Raw genomic sequence first — 13,382 nt, 5'->3', positions numbered from 1 at the left:
TGCAAAGGATTGATAAATCTAAGACCTGGTTCTTTGAATTGACAAATCTTTAATCAGACTCGTCAAGAAAAAAAGAGGGAGGACCCATATAAATAAAATCAGAAATGAAAGAGGAAAAGTTACAACTGAGATCACAGATATACAAATGATTGTAAGAAATTACTATGAACAACTATATGTCAAGAAATTGCACAGTCTGGGTGAAATTAACACATTTCTAGAAACATACAATCTGCCAAAACTGAATCAAGAAGAAGCAAAAAGCCTGAATAAACCAATAAAAACTAGTGAAATTGAAATAATAGTCAAAAACTCCTGACCTGACATGCAAAAGCCCTGGACCAGATAAATTCACATGTGAATTTTACCACATGTTTAAGAAACAACTCCTATCCTTCTCAAACTATCCTAAAAATTTCAAGAAGAAGGAAGAGTCCCAAAGTGTCTTTATGAGGCCAGAGTCATTCTAGTCTCCAAACCACACAAAGACACAACAAAGGAAAAAAAGCTACAGGCCAATATCACTGATGAGTATAGATACTAAAATTCTCAATAAAATACTCACAATAAAAATTGAGAAATGCGTTAAAAAGACCATATACCATGATCAAGTGGGATTCATCCCAGGGATACAAGGATGTTACAATATTCTCAAATCAATAAACATTATACATCACATAAGCAAAAGGAAAGACAAAAATTACATTACCCTATAGTAGATATGGAAAAAGCATTTGATAAGATACAGTGTCCATTTATGATAAAAACACTCAGCAAAGTGGTAGTAGAGGAAGCATACTTCAACATAATAAAGCCCATATATGAGAAACCTACAGCCAACATCATACTCAATAGGCAAAAAACTAAAAGCTTTCCTACTAAGATCAGGAACAAGACAAGGGTGTCTGCTTTCACCACTTCTATTCAACACAACATTGGAAGTTCTAGCCACAGTGATCAGACAAGAAAAAAATAAATGTCATCCAAATTAGAAAGGCGGAAGTAAAACTCACTGTTTGCAGATGACATGATAGTGTACATGGGAAAGCCTGTAGACTCCATCAAAAAAACCTACTTGACCTAATAAATGAATTTGGAAAAGCATCAGGATACAAAGTCAATATTCAGAAATCAAAAGCATTTTTGTACACCAACAATGAAATATCAGAAACAGAAATTCGGAAAAAATCCAATTTACTATAGCAACAAGAAAAAACAAGGTTCCTAGGAATGAATCTAAGTGAGGAGGTAAAAGACCTGTACTCAGAAAACTACACAACACTGAATAAAGAAATGAAGAAAGACACAAATAAATGGAAGAATATAGCATGGTCATGGATTAGTAGAATTAATATCATCAAAATACCCATACTACCCAAAGCAATTTATAGATTCAGTGCAATCTCTATTAAAATACCAATGACATATTTCACAGGTATAGAACAAACATTTCAAAAACTTATGTGGAACCATAGATGACCCTGAATTTTCTAGCCATTTTTATTTTACTTTATTTTATTTTTAAAAGATTTTATTTATTTATTTTCAGACAGAGAGGAAGGGAGGCAGAAAGAAAGAGAAACATAAATGTGTGGTTGCCTCTTGCACACCCTCTACTGGGGACCTGGTCCTGTACCTAGGCATGTGTTCTAGATTGGAAATCAAACTAGCGACCCTTTGGTTCACAGGCTCACACTCAATCCAATGAGCCACAGCAGTGAGGGCTCCTAGCCACTTTTAGACAGAACAATGTAGGAGTGATCACAATACCTGATATCAAATTATATTACAAGGCCACTGTAATCAAAACAGTCTGGTACTGGCATAAGAACATACACATAAATCAAAGGAACAGAATAGAGAGCGCAGAAATAAACCCATGCCTCTATGGTCAATTAATATTTGACAAAGGGGACAGGAGCATAAAATGGAACAAAAATAATCTCTTCAACAAATGGGGTTGGGAGATCTGGATAGCTACATGCAAAAAAATGAAACTTGACCACCAACGTATATCATACACCAAAATAAACTTATAAAAGACTTAAATAAAAGTTGTGACACCATAAGAATCCTGGAGGAAAACATAGGCAGGAAAATTTCAGATATCCTCTGCAGCAGTATTTTCACTGATACATCCCCTAGAGCAAAGAATATAAAGGAAAGAATAAACAAATGGAAGTTCATGAAATTAAAACGCTTCTGCATGGCTAAAGAAAACATCAGGAAAATGAAAAGGGAATCATTTTTTCCTTTTGTTTCCCAATGATAAATTGGGAAAAATTTGTTTCCCAATGATAAATCAGACAAGAGTTTGATCTCCAAAATATATAAAGAACTCACATGAGTCCACAGCAGCAGGAGGACAATCAGTCCAATTAAAAAATGGGCGAAGGACCTGAACGGACACTTCTCCAAGGAGAAAATGCAGAGTACCCAGAGACATATGAAAGGATGCTCTGCATCACTAGGCATCAGAGAGATGCAAATTAAAACCACAATGGGATACCACTTTATACCAGTCAGAGTGGATATCGTAAATGAGTCAACAAACAATAAGTGCTGATGAAGCTGTGGAGAAAAGGTAACCCTAGGACACTGTTGTTGGGAATGCAGACTGGTGTAACCACTGTGGAAAACAGTATGGAATTTCCTCAGAAAACTAAAAATGGAACTGCCTTTTGACCTGGTGATTCCACTGCTGGGACAATATCCTAAGAATCCCAAAACACCAATCCAAAAGAACCTATGCACTTCAATGTTCATAGCAGCACAATTTACAATAGCCAAGTGCTGGAAGCAACCTAAGTGCCCCTCAGTAAATGAGTGGATCAAAAACAGTGGTACATTTACACAATGGAGTACTATGCAGCAGAATGAAAGAAGACATTCCTACCTTTCATGAGAGCATGGATGGACTTGGAGAGCATTATGCTAAGTGAAATAAGCCCAGCAGTTTAAGACAAATACCATATGATCTCACCTATAAGAGGAATCGAATGAACAAAATAAACTAATGAACAACATAGAACCACAGGCAAGGAAACGTGGAAGAGAGTGAATGTGACCTGAGGGGAGTTAGTGGTGAGGGGACTAATGGAGGAAAGAAGGGGAAGGGACTAGACCTAGAACTGTTATCCAACAGTGTGTCCATGGACTGTGGGAGTGGTGTGTGAGTGTGAGATGGGTAGGGGAGGGCAAAGGGGGAAAATCGGGAAAGTTCTAATAGAATAACAATAAAAATGATTTAATAAAAAAGAAAATTAAATTAAACAAATAAATAATTAAAGTAAATCTTGTACTTAGTGAGCACTTACTCTGCACCAAACACTTCTTTTGTTTCTTCATGTGTAACTAATAATTTCATCCTCATAAACTATATGTATACTTTTTAATCATTTGGGTATGATTACTATTTCAAATTCCAGGATGGATAATCCGAGGTATGGAGAAATAAAGACTTGCTCAAAATCACATTGCTGGTGTAAAAAATGAGCGATAGTGTTACTAAAGTTTGAAAAAAATGTAAAAATTGCAAGAATGCTGAAATTTAGCATTGATCATTAGGTTCTGTGAGTAAAATAGTTCTTGCACTGAATATGGGCCCAGTTACTAACTCACTGTGTGGCCTTAAAAGTGTAAAGTTAATTCTTATGAAATATACATAAGGATAAAAACATCTCTTTCACAGGGTCAATATGAATATACAAGTATATTATAAAAATGCATAAAAAGTGCTAAGATGTGGGAGTGACTTCTTCTCGAGTCCCCCCTGGTGCCACGGACACGAGTGAATGAATATGGCCCTCGACATGCTGAGATCTGCTTGGGGAGGAGAAGTGGGCTGTGGCCAGTTTCTCAGGGGAGACAAAGGCCGGCAGCAGCCAGTTTCTCCAAGGAGAAAAAGGCCCTGAGCTTCCTGCTCCATAGCCTTTTATTGGGTTGTAATACACAGGATACAGGGCAGCAAGGATCGAACAATAGATAACATTTCAAAGAAATCTGAGGGCTTACTGTGAGTCAGAGTCTGTCAGGAACAGAGTTTCAGGGTTTCCTCCTCGGACCCTTAACATATGAATGAAAGTGCTCTTGCAGAGCAGATTTCACAGGTTTATCAGCAAGTCTTTGTGATGCTAGATTTTTCTCCAGGACATGTTCTAGCAAGGCAAGGAGCTGCACATCTCCCCAACAGGTATTCAGGCTTAAGGAGATTAGAGCCAGCAAGTGCTTCTGTGCCAATTAGTATCAGTTAACTCACAGCTCTGCACCCTCAAAGAAAAAATTGTATCTGATTTTCAATATTTCATATTTGGTAGCATAAGTTGTTTTATTGAGTGAATAGATGTCATCAAATTCAGGTTCATCTGTTTTACATACACAGGGTGGGCAAAAGTAAGTTTACAGGTGTGAGTATGTGAAACAGAGTCAACTAAAGAATGTGTACATAATGTAAATAATCCTAGCCTGCCGGTCTTTTTCCATAGAAAGCACTGTAAACCTACTGTTACCAACCCCTGTACCTACAAAGTGTGTACCTCTGTGTTGTACAAAGAACGATTGCCCATTCTTCATATTTCATGTGTTTTGTTGTTACTTGTTTTTAAAATTGTAGTTCTGTTATGGAAGATATTGCAAACTTACCCATACTTACAACAATTCAGTAACCTGTAATTCAGCTCGGAAATGCCGTGGACATGGGGTATGTAATGGTGACTCTATTTTTATGTATAGTTTTAAAAAGAATTCATGTCAGTAACCTTTCCAAGATAATATGTTCAGAATTATTTGATGTGGACATTTCTTATGGAAAGTTGCTGTCAAGAAATTATTTATACACGTATTAGGGCTACATATACTATGTAGTGATCCAGAAAAAAAGTGATGTGTCTGTATGTCTTGATTCACAATTTTCTCCCACATCACTAAAATGTCCTACTATTCACAGTTTATTTTCTGTTTATTTCCTTCTCTAATTTTAATCAAACTTTTGCATGAACCTATTTCTAGATTCTCTATTCTGCTTCTGACCCTTCTTTCAATTCATCTACCATATCACATTTATAAGAACTTAAAAAATTATTATTATTTCTTTATCCTTATTGGAGGACATTTTTTTCATTGCTTGTAGAGAGAGAGGAAGGGATAGAGAGAAACATTGATGTGAGAGAAAAATTTTGATTGGCTGCTACCCTTTTATGCTCTGACTGGGGATTGAACCCTCAACATAAGTATGGGACCTGACTAAGAATCAAACCCACAAACTTTGGGTTATGGGATCACGCTCCAGTCCACTGAGCCACACTGGCCAGGGCAGATATGTAGTTATTTTATAGGTTTCTTATTTTCTAGCAAAATAAATTTTGTTATCTGTGTCTGTTTAAGCAAGTGCTTTCTTTAGATACTCCCCCCTATTTTTTATAAAGGTTGCTTCTGGTCATAGCCAGTTTTTCTTATATAGCACAACTCATAATAAATTTAAACTCCCACAGTTTTATAATTTCTGGCCTCATAATTTCTATTCCTTTCTAGAATAACTATTTCAATTGTATCAACAATGTTATATACTATTATTTAGCAATGCAATAAAAAGCAGGAAATCCCTGTGACATTTGAAAAGATATAATATGGACATGTATTCTATCAAATTTTATTTTAAGAATTATTTTCCGCATTAAAATAAACACTACCTATAACATACTAAATTCTAATACTTTAGTAATGTATATTGATTAACAATGAAAAATAGTGTATTCAATTTTTATATTGTGTACATAATATTCTCATTTTTCATTTGGTTTTGGTTTGAGATTTGTAACACTAGAGGCAATTGTCAGTGTGATGTTGGATATGCCCCTCCTTCTTGTCAATCATCACTGTCATCCCCAGGAGGAAGCATGGATGATGGGTATTGGATTTTGAGTAAAGGTCAGTATCTAATCAGTGTGCTCCATTAGGACTTTCTACACTTCTAGAAATAGTCTACATTTCCACTTTGGATGTAGTTGTTGAGTACCTGGTGTGTGGAAAGTGCAACGAAGGAACTGAAATGTCCATTTTATTTTACTGTGTTTAATTTAAATTTAAATAGCCACGTGTGACTAGTGGCTACTATATCACACAGTGCAGCTCTAAAACATACTGTCAATCAAAGTTTTGTACACACTTTTAATTCAAATCCAGCAGTGAACATTTTAATAGGCTTCCCCTTAAGTTTAACCATGGTTCCCCAAATATTTCTACTGGTATAGCAGAGGTTTCTAAATTGATGTTATTAAATTACAGAATAGGTGACAGTTTTATTATATAGTCTATATTCCAAGGATGTTAACTATTGTGATGTGCTAGTTTGTAACCAATTTGCATCTTTAAAATTAACCATACTATAGAAAGGTAAAAATTATCAAGTCTTTCATACCCGTAGCATATGGACAGTAAATGGTACAAAACATTTTTGCATTTATTTGGTGAGCACTCAGGAACGAATGTAGTATATTTGATTTTTCTAAATTTCACAATGTATAAATCTCATTGCAGTTTAGTTCTATTACTGTCTTTCCATTGTTGGCACTTTTATTGCTCTATATTTTATTTACATATTATATTATAAACCTGATACTACATTATTATTTGCAATAAATATATAATAGATTGTTAAATTTTTTAAATATAAACATTTACATTTGCCTGCCTATTTACCATTTTGTAGGGCTTTTCAACTCTTCTGGCACATTCAAATTTCCATATGGGTCTTTTTCTTTTAGCCTGATAAAACTTTTTTTTGTATTTCTTTTTTTGTGTGTACCTTGTAGTGACCTTATGTTTCAGCCTTAGTTTTTCTTTAAAACATTTTTTAAAACTTTTTTTATTTAGTTATTTTTCAAGTACAGTTTTCTGTTTATTTCTCCCATCCCAGCCACCCTGCCCCATGCTCCCCACCTCCCTCCCATTTCCACCCCCTTTGGTTATTGTCCCTGTGTCCTTTATACTTGTTCCTCTAAATCCCTCCCCTTTTTTCCCCTTAAATTCCCTCCCCTCTCCCCTCTGGTCGCTGTCCCCTGTTCTCTATTTCAGTGTCTTTGTTTTTATTTTGCTTGCTTGTTTGTTTTGTTGTTTAGCTTCCTGTTAAGGGTGAGATCATATGGTATTTGTCTTTCAACACCTAGTTTGTGGAGGGTAGTCTTCACTAGAAGTGCATTTCCACATTGAGAATTGTTTCTCTCAGCAGTTCACAGGGGCAAGCGCATTGTATCCAGGCTTGGATTTTCTGATGAAAATACAGTTGTCATTATTCATCTCAATAATATAATGATTCTTTTATTTTTTGTCTGATTTGCAGACTTATTTTCTATTTTTGATTTTTCACAGTTTCACTAGGATTTACCGGGATGTGTTTGTCTTTGAATTCATCCTGCTCAGGTTGTCCAGATTCTTGAATTTATAGGTCGATGTATTCTTGAAATTTTGGGGGAAAAACCCCAGCCATTGTCTCTTTTTTATTTTTAAAAATGTTCATTTATTAGTTTTAGAGAGAGGGGCAGGGAGGGAGCAGGAGAGTGAGGAAAACATCAATGTGTGGTTGCCTCTCGAGCGCCCCCTACTATGGACCTGGCTTGCAACCTGGGCATTGTGTCCTGAGTGGGGATCAAACTGGTGACCCTTTGGTTCCCAGGCTGGTACTCAATCCACTGAGCCACATCAGCCAGGGCTCTTTATTAATATTTATTTTTATTAAACATATTTGGTTTTAGAAAATTTATGCCCGTTAGCATTTTTATTCTGTGGTATACAGTTCTATAGGTACAGAAAAGAACAGACTTTTGTTCCCATGAATTATTGTCATGACGCACAATAGATCTGTCACCCAAATCTTCCCTCTGGCTTCCCCTTTACACTCATTCCCTACTGCTAATTCCTGAAAAGCAATTACTTGTTCTCTGTCCCCAAAGATTTTCATTTACAGAATGTCATATGCATTTGAGATTCATTCCTATTGTCATATGTTTTAATAGTTAATTCATTTCTGTTTTTAAGTAGCTTTCTATTGAAAAGATATACTATAGTTTGCTTATTAATTCACTCATTGAAGGTTCTGTGGTGCCTCCATCCACAGAAACTTGCCTCAGTACTGCAGTGCAATATCAAAACCGGGAGGTGGACGTTGGTAAAATGCATAGACATTTTTCGAACTTCAGCAGTGTACCTGCACTCATGTGGCTGCACATGTGTGTTTGTGTATTTACTTTTGGGCAATTTTGCCACATGTTCAAATTGGTGTAGTTGCCACCACAGTCAAGGTATAGAAGTGTATCATGACTACATATATTATCACTAATGTTATTCCATGTAGCTACACTGACCCCCTCCATACCTCATTTTTAAATCCTGGCAAATGCTGAACTGCTCTCTATTTCTCTAAATATGTTATTTCATGAATGTTACATACATATATTTGTACAGTTTGTGTCTCTTTCAGATTGGCTTTTATGCTTTCTCATAACTTCCATGAACTAAATCTGAGCTGTTGCATATATGAATATTTCATTCCTTTTTATTGATGATTGGTATTTTTTTAAATTTATTTATTTATCTTTAGAGGGGAAAAGAAGGAGAGAGGGAGAGAAGCATCAATGTATGGTTGCCCTTTGCGCATCCCCTGCTGGGAACTGGCCTGCAGGGAACTGGCCTGCAACCCAGGCATGTGCCCTGACTGGGAATCAAACCGCGATTGTCTGGTTCGCAGGCCTGAGCTCAATCCACTGAGCTACACCAGCCAGGGCCTGATGATTGGTATTTTTATATAGATGTATCAAAATTAGTTTAATTATTTATTCACTGAAGGACATAGGCTGGTTGCCAGTGTTTGCTGTTATAAATAAATCTGCAGTGAACATTCATGTAGAAGACTCTGCATAAAAGTAAATTTTTAACTCTCTGGGAAACATGCCCAAGAGTGAAATTGTTGGGTTGATGGTAAGCCTTTTACAGGGCTTTATTTTTGTAGATATTCAAATTTTATTTTATTTTATTTTAGTTATTCAAGTACAGTTGTCTCCATTTCCTCCCAACCAGTTTTCCCCAGCCCACCCACCCATACTTCTTACCCTCAATTTTACCCCCATTTGGTTTTGTCCATGGGTCCTTTATACATGTTCACTGAATACCCTTCACCTTCTTTCCCCTATTATCCCTCTCCCTTCTGGTTATTGGCAGTTTGTTCTTTATTTTGCCAAATCAACAAGCAAAATATAAACTTACATTTTAAAAAGTGACTGCCAAACTATTCCAGAGCTGCTGACCATTTGACATTTATATCAACAATATGTGAATGACCCAGGTTTTTTTGTCATCCTCACCAGCTATAGTTTTAAGCCATTTAATTAGGTGTGCAGAATATCTCATCGTGGTATTAACTTGCACTTCCCTAATGGATAATGATGTTGAATACATTTAATGTGTTTATTTGGCATCTATATATTTTCAGTGAAAAGTCTGCTCTCTTTTTCTCTGCATTTGTCCAGTTACAAATTGTAAAATGTCTTTCTCCATCAATATTCTTTTTTAGCACTATAAGCAGTAAAAGAAAATTTCTGAATCCTCTGTTATGTTCAGTAGAAGCTGAAAGTTGAAAAAGAAATTGAAAAAGAAGTTGACCCTAGGCCTCTTTTGTGCCTTCTTAGAAGTTGACGTATCACTTTGGGCAACAAAATAAGAAGGCTGAAAATTTTCAATTGGCATACAATTGGGAGCTCAGAAATAAACCCTCAGCCCTGGCTGGTGTAGCTCAGTGGATTGAGCGCAGGCCTGCAAACCAAAAGAAATAAACCCTCACGTATGTGGTCTAATGATTTTCCACATGCATGTCATGACCATTCAGTGAGGGAAAGGACAGTCTTTTCAGCAAATGGTATTGGGATAATGGACATTGATAAGCAAAAGAATAAGCAGGGACCTTTCCTTAAACTATATGCAAAAATTAAGTACAAATGAATCAGAAATTTAAATGTGAGAGCTCAAATGATAAAATTCTTAGAAAAAAACATAGGGGGAAACATTTAAAACATTGGGGTTTGCAATAATTTCTTGGACATGGTGCCAGAAATACAGAAAACAGAAGAAGATAAATTTGAATTCATCATAATTAAAAACTTTTCAAGCAAAGAACACTATCAACAAAGTGAAAAGGTGCCCCATGGAATTGGAGAAAATGTTTGCAAATTACATATCTGATGAAGAATTAATACCCATAATATGTAAATAACTCCTACAATTAAACACCAAGGAAACAACTAACCCAATTAACAAATGGGTAAAGGGCTAGAAAAAACATTTTTCCCAAGAAGATAGTTACAAGGCCAATAAACACATGAAAAGCTGCTCAACATCACTATTTGTTAGGGAACTGCAGGTCAAACCTACAACTAGCAGGGGAGCTGTTATCAAAAAATCCAGAAAATATCAAGTGTTGAAGAGGACACAGAGAAGGTGGAGCCCCTGTGCACTGTCGGTGGAATGAAACATTATGCATCCTCTGTGGAAAACAGTGTAGTGACTCCTCAAAAGATTAAACATAGAATTAGCATATTATCCTGCAATTCCACAGCTAGACATATACCACAAGAATTAAAAGCATGGACTCAAACAGATATGTATGCAGCCATTTCCATAACAGCATTATTTACAATAGAGAAAAGGTAGAAACACCCAAATCAGACAGATGGACAGATAGAGAAATGAAATATGGCATATTCCAATGTGCAATGGAATATTATTTAGCCTCGAAAAGGAATAACATCCTGGCATGTGTAACAACATGGATGGAACTTGAAGACCTGATGCTACCTAATATCACATCTAGATGTGACAGAATGAGCCTGCAGGTTCATTTTTGAGGTTCTTGGAGTGGTCAAATTCACGGAGAGAGAGTCGTCAGAGAGTGTGACCTTGGCACAGGCTATCTTATAGAAGACACTGTCGGGAGCCGACCAACACCGTCCCTTGACACAGTCGGGACAGATGAGATGCATCTGCCCAGCAGAGACAACTGTGGCTGGATTTCCTGTGTATCTCTCCTTGCATGTCTGTCTTTGCAATTAATAGGTGGTGGAATTTTTAGACACCTGTATTTCAGGTTCAATGATCTGCAGAATCCCAATGAAGTACAAAATGATTTCTTGTCCATAGAACAAAAGTCCCCCCTGATGGGGTAGCCCCTGAACATCTAAAAGTTGATGGAGTGATAGCCCCTCCTCTACCTTGGACAGGAATATATATTAATAGAATTAGACAGGTAAAGAAGCAAGAGAAGCTGGTTAACTTACAAACTGAGCACGTAGAAACAATTGCTAAGGAGTTAGAGTCCAAAGTACATAAAGTAAGATTCTAGATAAGAAGATAGGTAGCTAAGTTAGATACCAAAAAGGCCTTGTAATAAATTTCCTATAACCACTGTTTAGTCTAGCATATCCTTTTGACCCATGCCAAATTCTAAGAACTTTAATAAACATCTATTCATCAATAAGACATTTAAAATTCTGTACATACAGCTATTTCTAATTGTCTGATTAATGGCTCTCCTGGTCAAAATAACCTTTAACATAATTGAATCTATGAAATTTCCCATACTTTTCCTAGTTACCTCTGTATTGATTTTTTTCTGCTTAACTGATCATGCCATGCACCTGTTCCTTTAATGTTATATAACAATCCGCATAAAAATAAAGCTTAAATCAAACTCTGAGAGTTCGGTCAGACCCACGGAGGCTGGGTGTTCTCCAGCATCCGATCAGGTGTCTGACTCTTCATTCGTCACCTGCGCTGTCCATCCTTCGGGGATCCTGAGACCTGCCAGGCTGGACCCCGGCAAGATACCAAAACACAAGCAAAGAAACAAACAATTGGCTGAACTTCAAAATGAAGAAACTTTTTGTTACAAATAAATGATATAACCTAGAAAATGAAAGACGAACTATGGAATGGAAGAAAATATTTGCAAATCTTATATCTGATATGTATCTTGTGTATCCAGAATATGTGAATAACTCTTCCAAGTCTAAAATAAAAAATATGACCTAAGGAAAAATGACAGTGTTTAAAAAATTGTTGTTCAGTTACAGTTATCCCGCCTTTTCCCCACTGATCTCTCCACACCATCCCCTGTACCTCCAACAGTCAATCCCCTGCGCTCTGTCCATGCCCATGAGTCTTCCATTCATGTTCCTTTACTTGTCCTTTCCCTTTCTTCCCCCCGTAACTCACCTTCCCCCTCTCCTCTGCTCACGGACAATTTGTTTTTTATTTCCAAGTCCCTGGTTCTACTTTGCTCACTTGTTTGTTTTGTTGATTAGGTTCCACTAATAGGTGAGATCATATGGTATTTGTCTTTCACCACCTGGCTTTTTTTTTGCTTAGTATAATGCTCTCCAGATCCATCCATGCTGTGGTGAAGGGTAGCAGCTCCTACTTTCTGCTATGTAGCATTTCATTGTGTGTATGTACCACCTTTTTTTGATTCGCTCATTTACTGATGGGCACTTAGGCTGCTTCTAGCACTTGGCTATTGTAAATAATGCTGCTATGAATATTGGGATGTACAGATTCTTTTGAACTGGTGATTCAAGATTCTTAGGGTATATCCCAGCAGTGGGATTGCTGGATGGAAAGGCAGTTCAATATTTTGTTTTCTGAGGAAATTCCATGCTGTTTTCCACAATGGCTGCCCCAGTCTGAATTTCCACTAGCTGTGTACTAGGGTTCTTTTCCACATCCTCCTCACTAGCATTTGTTTTTGTTGATTTGTTAATGATGGCCATTCTGACTGGTGTGAAGTGGCATTACTCATTGTGTTTTTAATTTGCATCTCTGATGGCTCAATGATGCTGAACATCTTTTCATATGTCTCCGGCCACCTTTATGTTCTCCTTGGAGAAGTGTCTGTTCAGGTCCTTTGCTCATTTTTTATTGAATTGTTTGTCTTCCTGCTGTGGAGTCAGGTGAGTTCTTTATATATTTTGGAGATCAAACCTTTGTCTGAGGTATCATTGGCAAGTATGTTCTCCCATACAGTTGGTTCCCTTTATATTTTGCTGATACTTTCTTTAGCTGTGCAGGAGCTTTTCAGTTTGATGTAGTCTCATTTATTTATTCTTTCCTTTAAGTCCCTTGCTCAAGAGGACATATCAATGAAAATATTGCTGTGTGGCATATCTGAAATTTTCCTGCCTATGTTTTCCTCTAGGACTTTTATGGTGTCATGACTTTTATTTAAGTCTTTTACCCATCCTGAATATATTTTTGTGTATGGTGTAAATTGGTGGTTGAGTCTCATCATTTTGCATGTACTTGTCTAATTCTCCCAACACTATTTACTGAAGAGGCTATTTTTG

General features: G+C 36.6%; 1 protein-coding gene across 1 annotated transcript in view; it reads left to right on the top strand.

Annotated features, from left to right (window-relative positions):
• The window catches only part of LOC119065026 (A disintegrin and metallopeptidase domain 3-like), a 135,705-nt gene that overhangs the window by 70,876 nt on the left and 51,447 nt on the right, over positions 1-13,382 (top strand). Inside the window, exons 16-18 of the mRNA XM_053660077.1 lie at positions 423-433; positions 4,613-4,699; positions 5,808-5,925. Of these exons, the coding sequence (XP_053516052.1) occupies positions 423-433; positions 4,613-4,699; positions 5,808-5,925 (216 nt within the window). The remainder of the gene's footprint in view (positions 1-422; positions 434-4,612; positions 4,700-5,807; positions 5,926-13,382) is intronic.

The sequence above is a fragment of the Artibeus jamaicensis genome, unplaced genomic scaffold, assembly GCF_021234435.1.
Source record: "Artibeus jamaicensis isolate MK-2021 breed Jamaican fruit bat unplaced genomic scaffold, CSHL_Jam_final scaffold_833, whole genome shotgun sequence".
Lineage (NCBI taxonomy): Eukaryota > Metazoa > Chordata > Mammalia > Chiroptera > Phyllostomidae > Artibeus > Artibeus jamaicensis.
Note: the sequence above shows the minus strand (reverse complement) of the source record. Positions and strands in the feature narration are given on the sequence as shown.